At 38.7% G+C, this 15,036-nt stretch overlaps 2 protein-coding genes across 5 annotated transcripts in view; one reads left to right on the top strand and one right to left on the bottom strand.

Annotated features, from left to right (window-relative positions):
* The first annotated feature begins 1,494 nt into the window (after window positions 1-1,494).
* Window positions 1,495-6,095, top strand: LOC117559164 (endoplasmic reticulum-Golgi intermediate compartment protein 2-like). Of its 4 annotated transcripts, none has more exons than XM_034235846.1 (14): window positions 1,495-1,622; window positions 2,084-2,147; window positions 2,298-2,406; window positions 2,495-2,541; window positions 2,619-2,686; window positions 2,801-2,841; window positions 3,119-3,220; window positions 3,469-3,564; window positions 3,704-3,759; window positions 4,107-4,205; window positions 4,517-4,614; window positions 4,724-4,886; window positions 5,527-5,603; window positions 5,687-6,095. In XM_034235846.1, exons 1-14 carry the CDS (start codon window positions 1,611-1,613, stop codon window positions 5,765-5,767), a joined length of 1,113 nt encoding a protein of 370 aa, XP_034091737.1. In that variant the 5' UTR covers window positions 1,495-1,610; the 3' UTR covers window positions 5,768-6,095. The 4 variants fall into 4 exon arrangements, with proteins under 4 accessions (XP_034091737.1, XP_034091735.1, XP_034091734.1 ...); XM_034235844.1 differs by having other exon boundaries at window positions 2,084-2,217; XM_034235843.1 differs by having other exon boundaries at window positions 1,504-1,622; window positions 2,039-2,147.
* A 301-nt stretch (window positions 6,096-6,396) lies between these two features.
* Window positions 6,397-15,036, bottom strand: part of si:dkey-97m3.1 (fatty acyl-CoA reductase 1) — a 51,219-nt gene continuing 42,579 nt past the window's right edge. The window contains exons 6-13 of the mRNA XM_034235842.1: window positions 14,038-14,082; window positions 13,831-13,949; window positions 12,559-12,588; window positions 12,241-12,308; window positions 9,978-10,149; window positions 9,763-9,892; window positions 8,852-8,979; window positions 6,397-8,713 (exon numbers count right to left, since the gene is read on the bottom strand). Of these exons, the coding sequence (XP_034091733.1) occupies window positions 8,551-8,713; window positions 8,852-8,979; window positions 9,763-9,892; window positions 9,978-10,149; window positions 12,241-12,308; window positions 12,559-12,588; window positions 13,831-13,949; window positions 14,038-14,082 (855 nt within the window). The 3' untranslated portion in view covers window positions 6,397-8,550. The remainder of the gene's footprint in view (window positions 8,714-8,851; window positions 8,980-9,762; window positions 9,893-9,977; window positions 10,150-12,240; window positions 12,309-12,558; window positions 12,589-13,830; window positions 13,950-14,037; window positions 14,083-15,036) is intronic.

The raw sequence follows: 15,036 nt of genomic DNA, 5'->3' as shown, positions 1-15,036 counted from the left end.
TCTGCATAGACAAGCAGGCCTGGTGCATGCAGACACTCACTGCAGAGTACACACATGTGCTTCACACAGTTCATCTGCACATCTGAGTTGTTTCTTTGATGCATCCTCAGCCTGCAGCGAGGCATACACATGTCCTTTGTCCTCATGGTGATAATAGCATGCTGAACCAGTTTGTCGTAGTCAAACATTATCTTGTCTTCACAAGGGTTTATCTTGTCAGTGTGAGCAGCAACTTCATTTCTGGTGTGCAGTTCCAACATACGCCTGTAAATACTTCTCCTGGAAGTCAATTGTCCTTTATAAGTGGAGGACATATGTTGTTAGTGTCACTGCAGATGAATGGCCATAGACATAATGTGATTACTAACTGTGAACTGGCCAGTTTATTTCACCTAAAAACATTATCAGTGCTTTACAGTCATATGTTATTACACTACTTGATTGATTTATCTGATAAAGTTCCAAACATGTACTGTCTGTTTCTACAGGACAAAGTCGAATACACATTACACTACAGTTTACAAAAAGAAAGTTAAATTAATTCCATGTTAAAATATGTAAACTAGGCTGGAAGTCATATTAACAAAAGTCTGCTGTGTTGGCTTTGGGTTTCTCTGCAAACAAGGATAATCTATACATATATAAAACAAACACTCCTCTTGTCTGACTTTATTCACTGACTATTCAGGTAGTTTCAAAGCTGGTGTGCTTACCAAAAAAATACTGCATTACATAAACTGTTGTTGTATTTGCAAATAGTCCAAAAGCACAAGTGATATAAAACCATTGCTTTACACACAACCATTTTAACATATGCTCTAAATATCAGCGAGTAGAACAATTGAGATATAGAGAGTGAAAAGTGAGAAAACAATAACTAAAGACAATGCAAAATAATGCAAAGTTAACCAATCCTCAAAAGTATTTTGATATTGAGTCTGTGCTAAATGCACTGGTGAAAGAAGTATTCAGAAGAAAAAGTAGGCTACTAGAGTATGTGGTGTAAAGTAAATCAGTACATTTACTCAAGTACTGTACTGAAGTACAATTTTGAGGTATTTTTTTGGTATATTTTGATGCCAATACTTTGTACTTTTACTTCAGTAACATTTTGAATGCAGGACTTTTATTGTAACAGAGTATTCCTACACTCTTGTACTCAAGCGAGTAGGCTACTTCTCCCACCTCTGCAAGAGTATTAGCAATCTAAAAATCTGGTATATTATACTGTATCATATTGTGTTAAATAATAGTATATTACAAGATATGTAATTGTACTTTATTTTAACAGTTTATGTTAACAAACTACTACACATAGTTCTACAAAAAAGGGCATCGGTTTCAGGTTTCAGTATCAAAGCGACACCCCGTGTTAGAACGGCGACATTGCTACCTGCGCGTTCACGGTGCACGGGGCGCGCATGCTTCAGTTCGCACCAGGTTCGCACTCACCGACGTCATATTTACCCAAACAAGGAAGACGCAGGTCCGCCCACCTGTCCGCGTGAGCGCAGACCGTGGATGTAATATTAGTCAGAGTCATACAGCCGAACATAACTGAATGATAATGGCTTCCAGGGATCCTGTGGTGCGATTTAACCTCTGAGTAGATGATTAAAGAGGTAAGAGTTATTATAAATGAATGTTATTGTGAAGGCTGTGCTGCTTTATGATGATGGTAATATATTGACATGAAACATCTCTACTGTTAATACTGTTTTGCAGCATATGGATCTGAATATTGACTGTAAAGAAACCTAATATTTGTATTCATTTGTATCTATCTTTTTGCATTAGTATTACAGTGCTTATATACAGATGTAAAGTGTATTAATAGGGCCTACGTTCTGTAGGGACATTTTAAACATTGTTTAATAATAAATCAGAATGGCTACTAAAGAACAGTGTGTTTCAATGTCTTCATCTGTAACAAGCATTGGTGTTACCGAACAATTCAAATGTAGAAAGAACATACATGGTTGAATTTGCATGACTTAATAACATGTTAATTGTATCATAATTTAAACCTTTATAAAAGGTTACAGACAGGGCTCCTGAATATAACACTGATGTTATGATTCAGGAGGTGGAGAGCATCCCTGAACCTGAAGATGAGGCGTCTGTCTCAGAGGAAAGCCCTGACCCTGGTGAGAGAGCTGGACGCCTTTCCAAAGGTGTCAGAAAGCCACGTGGAGACCTCAGCCTCTGGAGGAACAGGTGGACACTCCTCTGAAAACAGAAAGACAACAACACCATACAGACACTATTAACAGTAACCCTCTTCGTCTCACTCACAGTGTCGCTGATTGCTTTCGGTGCCATGGCTCTTCTGGCTTTCTTCGAGTTCTTTGTTTATAGAGACACTTGGATGAAGTATGAATATGAAGTTGATAAGGATTATTCCAGGTAAGCTTACTTCCAGAGCTGTTAAATTATCACATGAAAAAGTGACATGACAAATATTATTCCCCCTCTTCTTTTTCATCATTCGCAGTAAATTGAGAATAAACATCGACATCACAGCTGCCATGAAATGCCAGCGTGAGTATCCCGCCCTCTTTATCATAAATGGTGAAAATATGTCACGTCATGCATGCATTTGATGACCGTGATTGCAGATGTTGGAGCAGATATTCTGGACCTGGCTGAGACCATGATCACATCCAACGGCCTCCAGTACGAGCCTGTGAGTGAAGCATGTCTCCAAACATGAGGTCAAGTTTAATTCTGTGTTTGTTCTTTTTGCAGAAGCATTATTAAGATGTGGCTTTTCCAAAGTGTATTCTTTGTGTTTGTTCAGGTTATTTTTGATCTGACTCCACAACAGAGAATGTGGCAAAGGTAAGCTGTCATGACATCAGACAGGGAAATGGGAGAACAGGAAGTGTTATAAAAGTCTTGTTGTGTCTGAAAACAATACATTGATTTCATTTTCAGTTATTTTAAACGTGTATTTAAGGTGATACATTTGCATGCATACTGAAAAAGAAAGAAGAACATGTTTTTAAAGCTTTCTAGAAAAACTGGAATAGTTATATACAGTTCAGATCTAGTTGAAGTGTAGTTTGAGTTTTCATTCCGACAGTGTACACGTTGCCACTCTTGTGTTTGTCCTCAGGACGTTGCTTCTCATACAGAACAGGCTGAGAGAGGAACATGCTCTTCAGGAAGTCCTTTACAAAAGTCTCCTCAAAGGCGGTCCCACTGCCCTGCCCCCCCGGTCAGTCACATGCAAACAAGCTCTTTTTTGTTTTATACTATATGCAAATATTGTGCAGCCTGTTAGGTGTGTGGCTGATAAGCAATTAAAGGTATTCTAAAAGTGTTTAACAATTCTTAGACCTAGGGACATACATTACATTGGTCCCTTTTGCTCCAAACTCCCATGATACCACACTACATCACAACGTCATCTGGTGCGTTTAAGTGTCAAATTATGTTCTGAATAATTGTGTGTTTTTGCTACAGGGAGTATGCCTCTATAGAGCCACTGAATGCTTGCAGGGTACACGGGCATGTCTACGTCAACAAGGTGGCAGGAAACCTACACGTAACTGTCGGAAAGTATGAAACTAGAGAACGTTCATTAATTTCTGACCATGATCCAGCTGTAGAATTTGCTGAGCTATGAAAAACAGGCATAGATATTATGCTATATTATAAAGCTTTTGTTGACATTTTAATACTAATTTGTGTTTTTCAGGCCCATTCACCATCCACAGGGTCATGCCCACATTGCAGCTTTTGTCAGCCATGATAGTGAGTAACTCTTTCTAATTATGCTTGCATATGTTTTCTTTACATTCTCTTAACAGTACAATTGTTTTAGTAATCTACTCTTGGTCCAAACTACATTTGAAAGTAGAGATGACACACAGGCACAGGGCATTTCATTTGAAAGAATATGCAAGACAATTTGACCTTCATTGATACTAATAAATGGTGCATTTTTAGATGTTATTATTATTCGGAATTGTATTGAACGATGTGTAGACAAACAGCAACTATATCCAGTGCAGAGTGCATTATTTCCAGGTTCAAATTGAGCTTTTTTTGTGATTCTCACCTTGATTGAACCTGAGCTTCCTCTCGTCTTTGCATTACAGCGTACAACTTCTCCCATCGGATTGACCATTTATCTTTCGGGGAGGAGATACCGGGCATCATCAATCCTCTGGACGGCACAGAGAAAATCACCTATAACCGTAAGTTACTGTTATGTACCAAGAGGTAGGAAAGGATAAAACATTTGATGGCGTTTCCTGCTAAATTAATGACACGTTGAGACATTTATCTGATCATGAGTTAACTCAAATGGTCCTTTGCTCACCTTGGTGGATCACTGCTTAGTAGATTATTGGAAAGAGGTTGCCTTTATTGTAAGCACTTTGATCAGATAATTAAGTTTCATTATGAGTCTCTTTAACTAACCTTTTTTTACCTCTTGAAATTGATAGACATTTTTTAAATATTGAGGTTTTTTCATGCATTATTTCTGGTGGCGTGTTTCCTGCAGATAACCAGATGTTCCAGTATTTCATCACAGTGGTTCCAACCAGACTGAACACATACAAGATATCTGCCGACACACACCAGTTCTCTGTGACTGAGCGGGTGGGTGAAGAGTCATTAAAGCCCATTACAAAGAAGCATATAGAACAGAGGATGAAGAAACAAAGGGAAACTCAGGATACCACTAACCATCATGCCATCTGTTTCCAAGGAGCGGGTGATAAACCACGCAACGGGCAGTCACGGTGTCTCCGGCATCTTCATCAAGTACGACACCAGCTCTCTGATGGTGACGGTCAGCGAGCAGCACATGCCTCTCTGGCAGTTCCTGGTGCGTCTGTGCGGCATAATCGGGGGTATTTTCTCCACCACAGGCAAGTCTGTTTAACTGCAATCACATTTATTCATCATCTTGTCATCCATTTCTCCTGTTTCTATGACTTAAGAGCGAGTGAAAAAAGGTTTTGCAAAGAATTATATTTCTGAATGACCTATTATTTGTTTTATAAATCTATGAAAACAGGGCTCTATTTGTCAGGGTCATTTAGTTTGTTATTGTAATACTAATTTAAGCCATAATAGGCTGAAGAAACCACATGTGATAAATAGGACTAACAGCATTCATATTTTCTTTCAGGTGGGTTTACAAGTGCATATATTATCCGTTAGAACATTTATGTTTTATTACAGTCATGTCAAAATGATCCAGATCAAAACTAAGATCTTCAACTTCCAAAACCTTTTTTACCTGTTTTCAGATGATAAAAACATATTTTAGAAACATCCTGCAAGAAACTTTTTCTCATGTAAATCATAAGCATCTTAGAGCTTATGTAGAGCAACAATGTCACATAGGAGGAAGGCCTGCAACATAAGTCATATATGGGACATCATCCTGGAGCTTTTAAATTAAAAGTAAAACAGCTGCATATAGAAAATAATTGATAATCTTGTGTTGACCTAAAACGTGTCCGAATCGATCTATTTATCGTTGTCTGTTCCTCTCTCCTAAAGGCATGCTTCATGGGCTTGTTGGCCTCTTTTTTGACGTTATTTGCTGTCGCCTCAAACTTGGAGTCTACAGAAGAGAGGTGAGTCTTTAATACAAAATACATGTTGCCACATAAACAATCTTCATTACTGATAGACTTACCTGTACTGAAACTTATTCTAGGAGGTGCAGCTACACAACGAGATGAACAATCTTAACAATCACCAGACTCCTTTGTTGGCTGAAGCAGTCCTCCAGGAGTAACTGTTTCTCTGTGAGCAGGCTTTAGGCCATTGTTAAATAACGTCATCGATGTCATATCATTGTGTTTTCTACAAAACAGTCTAAATGATCTGTGCTGTTGACTGACAAATGGTAAAGTTTACATAAGATAATTGCACTTTAGGAAAATGTATTTCCCGTGAATGCATGAGTCATACTTGTGTTTCTTTTAAAAACACGATTACCTTCCTTTCCTGTGATGGGTTTGTTTAGAAAAGTTGTAGACTTTCTGTCCATGTGTTGTAATATCATATACGCTGATTGTTTGGCTGCCATTCAGTCCATTAAAGTTTACATATTTACAAAAGAATGAGGTCTTGTGTTAAAGTCATTTCAGAATAAAGGTGATCAAACATTTTTTCAAATGACATCATCATGCAGTTAACAATTTAGTTATGTATTTCTGTTGTTTGTTCCATACAGTTAAAGAGCTCTGCATTTGCAAAGTCAGCCCATTGTTTTGTAAAACACATACAGGAGAGCAACACAACCCTTAAAACAACATTGTAAGAACTGTTATGATACCACTGAAATGACTGCTGACATTCTGGGTGATTATCTCGGTCTAAATTTCAGAGTACAGTTACCATGAATACACCACAGACATGGGCTTTGCATAAACATTTATTAAGTTGTGTCCCTTTTTCTCCCATTTAGGCTCGTAACTGTTATGCATTTGTATTCGGTCAAGAGTCAAGCCACATACAAAACAACATAGTTTTCTCATGTTTAGTAAAACACGGACTTGCCTGTCACATTTAACACTTTTGGTAGACTCTGTAGGAAGCTCTGTGGTGGAATCCTGTGAAGACTCTCACCAAGCAAAGATCAATAGTCAAATAAAATGTTTGGTAGTTTAAAAGAATAAAATGAACTTCAACTATTTACAGGTCTTCCAAACTTGGGTCATTGATTCAACACCATGAGGGATTTTAAATCCTTTGTTTATAACCTAGTACATTTGTGATTTAGGTCTAGACTAACAAATAGGTCACAATTTGTCTTGCTTAAAATAGTAGTCCACATCAGGGTAGGTATGGCGTACCTCAAGGCTCCATATTTAGTCCACTACTTTTCACTTCTTCTGTTCGGCAGAATATTCAGCATGAATTCTAACTCTTATGCAGATGACACTTAACTCTGTATTGCAAGAACTCGTAATAATGCTTCCATTCTCTGTCCTGTTCACTAGCTGTTCAAAAGCAGAACATATCTTACTTTTCTTACACAAATAAAGTTGCTGCAGTAGGTGTTTAAAGCAGCAGTTTTCTAAAAGTACGATCTTTCTTTGATATATTTAACAGACCTAATTACCTTTTCAGTAACAAGAGGCCTGCCTCAAGAACTAAAACAAATCTTCAGTCAAAAGTTTCCTTATCTTAACATTGCATATACATTTTGTTTGGCTGTTACCTAAGGTACAACACCAGCTTGTGCCTCATGTAAAAGCATCACAGATCAGGACATTTCTCTAATAAATAAATACCCTGCAATGTTTTTTTTTATAAAACTCTGTTTTTCAACAGCTCTGTAATTAGTTGAAAGAGAAATAAACGCTGTGACTCAAATGTAAAGCTAATTTACAGGCGGCACAACTTGGGGTTAGGTCTCCATTTTGATCAAATGACCCCACTCTCTACTCCGCTAAGTTGCCTGCTCTAAGCTTGGTCCTCTAACCCACAATCTCGGACATGTAAATCACTGATATTGTACTGGACCCATTCCTTGGACTTCTTAATTTTGGTTCTTCTATATCATCATTATGTCTTTCAGAATTTTATTTGGAATTGCTAACTACTATAACTTAATTTTAATTCAAATGTTTTTCCACCTGTAAAGAGCTAAACAAATAAACTCAACTCTGATGTACTCTTATTTATATATATTACACTGCCAAGGTCTACCACATATATCAGACTTTGACTCAAGTATAAAGATGTAAAAGTAGTAAACTTAGTTTCAGTACAAACTGCTGTACAAACAGATGAGCATTCAAACAAACATGGTTTATGTTCAAAGACATATGAACATTATCTTCGTGATAGTAAATAATGGAGACAGATATATATTTTTTGGTTTATTTAATGATACTGTTGTCTTGAACTGTATAGTCGGAATTTAGATGTAATACTTGTCTCAGTTTAGAGACTTGAGATGGATAACCAGTTAGTTTTTAAGGTGTAATCTTAGAAAGGCAGTAGATACACATAATGTAAGATAGAGATCAAAATCACTTGCGTAGTAAAGAGAGGAATTGGATTTCCCCACAGTTAAACTGCAGAGAACCAAACAAATCTTAGAGAAATCATCCTCCAGTGAGGCTCTGCCATATTTCAAGTATGAACAAATAATAATAAGGCAAGGCAATGAAGCTAGATTCAAGTGGATGGAAACAACGATGTGGAAAAGAAAATGGACGGCACACAAAAGACTTATTGTTGCATATATAATTGGTGTTCACGTTGAGAAGGAAACTGTAGGAACAAGATGAATACTTTTTGGGACGGATTCTGGTGAGTGAACGGTGCAGGTACTGATGATAGATTTCCAAACGAGACAAATTATTCATGGCTAGTAGACCTCTTTTCTCTCCTTAGAGTGCTTCATACGACTGCAGCCTCCCACCTGTAGAGAGCCCCCAGCTGATCCACACACAAAGGAGGATTCAGAGTGTCCTTGACGGACGGTCGGAGTCTCAAATGTTGCATCCTGCTGACAGCTAAAGGCCAGGGCGGCCGTCTCTGCCTTGAAGAGATGAGGAACACTCACTTGGTTATGGTGCTGGATGCGCGGAAGTAAGACAGGAACTTGAAACAGAGGCTGACCACAAAGTACCAGATGTTTCTGGCCATCTGGGAACGGGCGATAAAAACTCTCCAGATGAAAACCACCAACAGGGTGTTGAAGGTGTAGCGGATGTTCCTCAGTCTGGGAAAGAGAGAGGAAAAATGTTGATGAAAAATGTCTAGATCTTATATTTATTTTTGTTTCTGATGTTAGTGGCACACTTGCTATAACAGGCTTCTTGTCCTGTTTTATTTCTGTTGCATTGTCTTGTTGACTTACTTCCTCAGATGCTGCCTGGCAGCAGGAATGTCAGACATGTCTTCATTCAGGACGTACTTCTTGGTGCCGATGCAGTAATTCTCGATGTACTCAGGCCAGTTCAGCTGCCGCACATCAAAGTTAAATGTCTGCAAGATAGAACAGAAGTTTAAGAAGTCCTGAGACAAAGGCAAGACCAAAGATACTGTGTCATTTGTAATTGAACTTTAAAATGAAATCCCACTATCCCTCACTAGATGGAGCAATAGACCCAATAATACCATTCAAATAAGAGCAGATGGAATATTCCCTAAATGGCTTTTTCTCTTAATCATAATAAGGTTAAATAAATCATGCATAAATCTGTTTATAGGGGGCAAGAACATAATTTACTTGAAAGTAGCAATACCACACTATGAAAATAGGTAAATAAAAGTTTAGCATTATCTCATAAGTAAAACTTGTCTTTTGGACAATGGCCCAGAATTCTGTTTAGTTAAATCTATGTTATTAAATTCTTATGACTAAGGCATTAACCTATATGATATACACAATATTGTATTGTGTAATTGTGGAGCCAGTTTTAACTACTTTATGTACGCCTAGGTAGTTCTATCTATAGCAAGTATTCACGCTCTGCCTGAATACCTTAATTTGCTAAATAACTAGAAATGTAATACATTTTAAAGTACCATAATACCCTCTGAAATGTGGTAAAATATATGTTTAGTAACTAATTTCCTTTCACTGTATCTCTTTCACTAAGTTGTAACCTGCATTCAATGGGTAGGAGGAGGTTAATAACAACTTCAAGTGGCGTTAGATGAAGTAAATATACATATTCAGACTGGATCAAGCAATCTGGTTCCTCAATAAGCTCAGGAGGTAAATTATTTGGCCCAAAGTGGTAGTGTGTTTGTGGATAAGCATACCCTCCTGTCCTCTGGGGTGAGCTGGCTCATCAGCATGCTCATGTTCTCCGAGTTCCACTCCCAGTCCTGACTGCTGAAGTACTCCAGCAGGCCGATGGCTTTGTGCAGACGGTTGAAGATGCGCATCATCCTGAATCATGAGAAGGGGTAAAATGTCACTACACACTTGAACTTCTCTTTAGATTTCAAGTATGACAGATTGTGGCGAGTCTTACTGCGGCTTCTGTCCAGAGAGGCGCAGCACGAAGTCGTAGATGAGGGCGGGGAACTTGTGGCTGACCAGGATCCAGTACTGGTTCATCAGGTAGTTGGAGGTGATGTTGGCGTTGGGCCGGCGGAAAGCCTGCTCCAGAGGGTTCCTCTTGAAAGACGACATCACGTGGTGCTCTGCAAAAGGTGAATTATTCAAATAAAAATACAGTATTTGTCTCAGACGGAATCTTTTGTACCATAAAAAAATACTTTTGACCTATTTCTTTAAAATCCAACTTTTTCTTAGTTTTTGTTCCGAATGGCCAGGAAATATCCAAATAATCCAATACCGGACATGAATAATACATTGTGAAAGTTTTGCATGGGGGTATGTGATTCCTGTCATCCATATTTGTTTGGATTAGGAAATAAAAGTTGCAATAATATTGTGCAGTGGTTAAAATATGTTTTTATCCAGATATTTATGGATTTTGTTTTAGCTTGTAATGGTAATATTTGAGATGCAACAATGACTAGGGCGAGCAGTGATCTTGGATCTCATGATGTAATAAAGAGGAAAAAACTCTGAACGGTCCAGGTTATCAACATCCACTGACCAGGAGCAAAGAAATGGGAAAATGCACAAATTGCAGTTTCTACACAGGGATCACGACTTCCAGGAACCATGGCTTTAATCATAACATGATTTCCAGCTCTGGATCTAGGGGGAATTTCATCAGCCTTACAATGACTTCCCCCCCCCCCCCCCTGGCATTACCCCCCCCCCCCCCTCATCCACCTCCTCCCAGAATCCAGCAGCAGCCATCAACAGAAACAGAAAGCAGCCATGTGACTTCAGACATTACATCACACACGGCACGCAAACTAGGCCTTGCACCACTCGTTTCCATGGCAACAGATATGTAGTGGTTGCAGGGGCAGAGATGACCGTATCCGAGGTGACAGCCAGCTGTGGCCCGGCCCCTCGCTGCTAACCTTCAGTCACCCTCCAAGGTCTGGGAGAGTCACCACACAAAAAGGGCTAACATTCCCACAATTCTCTGCAACAGGGAGCTACATCCTCCTTTATCTGTCACAACACTCGTCATTTTAGATTAGCTTCATTTCTAATTCTCATTTTGGCCGGTGGGATTATAGTTCACGTTTTTCTCTTTCATAACAGTGATGAGACCCAATCCCGCTACGAGCCATCTGGGAGCAATTTCCTCGGTGGAGCGAGCATGTTTGCTAATCTGAGAGGGAATGGGAAAGAGAGAGTCTGTTGTCATCGCGCCAGCCTGACATCCACAGCCCTCTAATCCAACTGTATCTGCTGTGCAAGTGTTTTACTTTTCTGTACACAGGAAACACAGTTGTATGTGCTTAAATATATGTTTTATGTTGTGTTTTTCATGAATTGGGTTAATTTCATAATAATTTCAGTGATTCAAAATAATTGTATTGTAGTATTTGTAATATGTTGTGTCCAACAATCCATGTCTGGGAAATTCAGTCAGATAAAAATATGTTCGTATGCATTACATATTGAACAAGTCCATGTATCTACAGTCATAGACACTTTTCTTATGCAAGTTTAATGTACTTTTTATAAAAGCTAGTATTATTTTGCCAATTTCAATAGTAAAGTAGAGCTAAAATTAGCATGTGTTGCATACATGCAAAACATGTTCATGTATTCACACAAACCCACCTTGACTCTAGGCCAAATTTCAGCGACAACTGTCCCTGCCGAAAGGTGGTGAAATATTTGTAGACCGACAGCTGACAAAAATCTAGCTCTACTGGTTGCAGCTCAAAACGTTAAGGTTGATATGAACCAAAACAGGTTCCTACCAATATGATGTTCCAAACATTGTTTCATGGCCAAATCATTGCTTTTCAAACATGCCTTTTACATTTTAGGGAAACAATTGAGCTCATTAATTGAAATTGCAAACCAGTTTTTCTCATAGCTTTAAAGAAAAGCTAATATATTGAGCACCTGCTTATATAAGAAAGGAAAACCCCTCTTAAATGTCCCACTGACCCATCTTCTGTGTGTTTCCAGCAGGGGGCAGACCCTCTCCACAGGAGCCCTGACTACAAACTACAGGACTTAACCACTTCTCAGGGCAGTTAAGTCACAAAGTATTGATTGGAGATGATGATGAATGGGACAACAATATTATGGGATGCCAGCAGGCTCAGACAAAACAGCTCTATAAAGACCCGCCTGCACAAACAGGTCTGTGCTTCCTTTAAGAAAGACAACCTTATTGTACGTACCAATCTGTCCCCAGTGGAACGGGTTGATGCCGCCGGTGGTGCAGTTGTACACCAGAGCTGATTTAGGTCTGCAAAGTGGGAGAGAGGAAGGTCATAAAGAAGCCAATAAAATACATATTAGACTGTATTTCCTGCACTAAACAAGTAGTAAGCTATGATACTATGTTGCTTTATAGGTGCCTTCAATTACAGTTAAGTATTGAGTATGTTACACAACACATGCAGAGCTGTGCCAAAAAGATACTGAATAAACATGTAGGCTGAGGGAAAGCTAGATTCATCTTTTCACATCATTTCCAATTCAGAGTAAATACTTAACTTTCATCTTTCTGTTTTTCTGTTTTCCTTCTGAAAATAAGTACAGGTTGTCAGGAACATGAACACTGGTATAATCACATCACAGGCAGTCATGTTTATGCATTATGATATATGTTTTCTTTCATGAAATACATTTGTTTGAATGTAATTTAGGCATCCAGATGTTTTCAGCATCATTGTAGCTATTATTTCCCCTCCCCCACATCCCCCTAAAACCTTTAAACTGATCCTATTAAAATACAAATCGTTCTTTCCTTTCCACCAACTTTCTAATTATTTTTCCCATCCCTGTCTAGTTGGCTAAATAATATTTAGGATCTTTAGCTGATGACTTCCTCAATATTCCCCCCCTCCCACCTAATCATTTATTAATCAACCAAAGTCGGTTTTTTTTCTTCCAAATATGTCTGTTGAAGCCTGGAGGCAACCCAATTCCTCATCATAAGTTGGTGCTGCAGCTCCTCTTTAAACACGCTGTAGTAAAGATAGCTAGTATGAGATTTGACACAGTTTGAACTCTTGGACTCTCACCACTACATTTCTTTAAAACTTTTTCACTTCATTTGATTGTTTCGAACTTAATAAAGATGTTACTTTAGGTGTAATGGCTTTCAAACCTAACCATTGTAGAGAACAGTGACATCAGGATAATACAGGCTCACAACTCTTCTACCAGTACATTTTACTGTGGCCATGATGGAACTAATAATCAAAAGTATGTCACATTCTGATAAATAAGCTGTTTGTATGCACATCCCATTTTTCATATAACACACATTTAACACGACATATATGTTATGTACATCATAAAATCAAATTAAAGACTGCTATCAGGTTACCTATTCTATATATAAATATGTGCATGCATATGTGAGCAGTATAGTAAACAATAACTATCTGTCGCTATCTGTTGTTGTCTGGGTTATTGTTGTTGTTTATATACAGTATGTATATTGTGAACATGTATAGTGCTGTTAAAACCAATTTCCCCCTGGGGACAACACATCTAATCTAATCTAGCTGGAGTTTGCTAGATGTAACTAACTGACCTTTCTGTAGTACCACAATATTTAATTTAGATATTTTTACATATTTTGGCAAATATTGCGCCTCATGATATTTGGGATATTGCACTAGTCCATATTGCGATTTTGATAACATTGCAATTAAAAAAGCCGCCCTGTAATTTAGTAATAAGCCTACAAATTGTGAATCTGTCCTTTAATATGAGGACCATAGCGTGTCAGATGATAGCACTGGGTGTGCACTAACCTGTGCACAGCGGTGTACCAGCCCGCAGCCAGTGTGAGGTTGATGACCATGTCCACGGGGACCAGGTCAGCCACCGCGTCGTTGTTAGCTCTCATGGTGCGCAGGATCCCCTTTCCAGCCTGATTACAGAACAGCACTTAGTCCCAGAGCTCCAAAACATGTCTGTGTGTTTAAGCTTTGAGATTTAAGGGTAACGTTTTTACTTACGGCTATAAAGACTCCACTCGGCCCGTTGAAGTTGTCAATCCAACCCTGAGGTGTAAAGCAGAGAAACGTGTTAATGGGATGAAACAGAGCTTTGTCAGTCAGATTCATTATGTTACTAATGCTAGCTAACTAAGGCTAGGTGATAATTAAATGTGATGATTTATAGTCTTTCAATTTAATTATATTGTGGAGATTCAAGCATATAATAATTCAATATTTTTTTTAATTGGCCCTATTATGCTTTTTGGGAAGTCTTAGAAATCACATACAATGCCCTTAAGAACATTGAAGCATGGAAACATATCACATATTATGATATATTATGTTATAAACATATTTTGTCCTGATTATGTATAGACAATTGCATTCTGGGCTGATGGTCCTCAGGACATCAGGACACTCAGCTCAGGACATAATTAATGGCGGGAGATAATGAGTTAATGTGAAAAAAGTTCCAGATGGCAGATGTTGCTTTTCTTTTTGGAAGTAAATCTTCATTCTCGCCGGTATTGTCCTCCTGTGCCTCGCTAATTTTTTACCGGTGTTTTGATGGTCTGCAAACCAGCGGGGTGGGGCCTGCTGTGATCTGATCAAGAATGATTGTGATTGGTGGTTTGCTGTGCATGCAGAGCCTGCATGTCACTCACTCAAGTACCCTTGACATGAGAGCTGCACAAGTTTTCCTTTTGTCGCAAGCAGCAAAAATAATTGTAACATGATGTGTTTGAGTTAATTTACTTACTTAATATCGCACGTCCTAAAAAAAAAATCGTACGTCCCTGTGATGTGAATATCGCGCATGCGCATATTGCGGTTATCGCCATGACACCATATCATTCAGCCCTATTAAACACGCCCAGCTTCAAGATTTGTTGATGCCTGTAGTGTAGACGGGCCATTACAGACTGCAGCAACGTGGGGGCTGGAGAGGCATTGTGTGTGGGGGGGAGGGAGGTCTGAGGCTTGTCCTGAATCTAATAATATGCTCTGCTGCAGATA

This window comes from Gymnodraco acuticeps, unplaced genomic scaffold, assembly GCF_902827175.1.
Source record: "Gymnodraco acuticeps unplaced genomic scaffold, fGymAcu1.1, whole genome shotgun sequence".
NCBI classification, from domain to species: Eukaryota; Metazoa; Chordata; class Actinopteri; order Perciformes; family Bathydraconidae; genus Gymnodraco; species Gymnodraco acuticeps.
The sequence above is the reverse complement of the archived record's forward strand: the minus strand, read 5'-3'. Positions and strand labels throughout refer to the sequence as shown.

What these genes read in the sequence shown, in the direction of transcription:
- LOC117559164 (XM_034235843.1), top strand. An exon ending in GTTGATAAGGATTATTCCAG is followed by an intron (nt 2,407 to 2,494) that starts GTAAGCTTACTT and finishes CATCATTCGCAG; the next exon opens with TAAATTGAGAATAAACATCG. An exon ending in TTGGAGTCTACAGAAGAGAG is followed by an intron (nt 5,604 to 5,686) that starts GTGAGTCTTTAA and finishes AACTTATTCTAG; the next exon opens with GAGGTGCAGCTACACAACGA.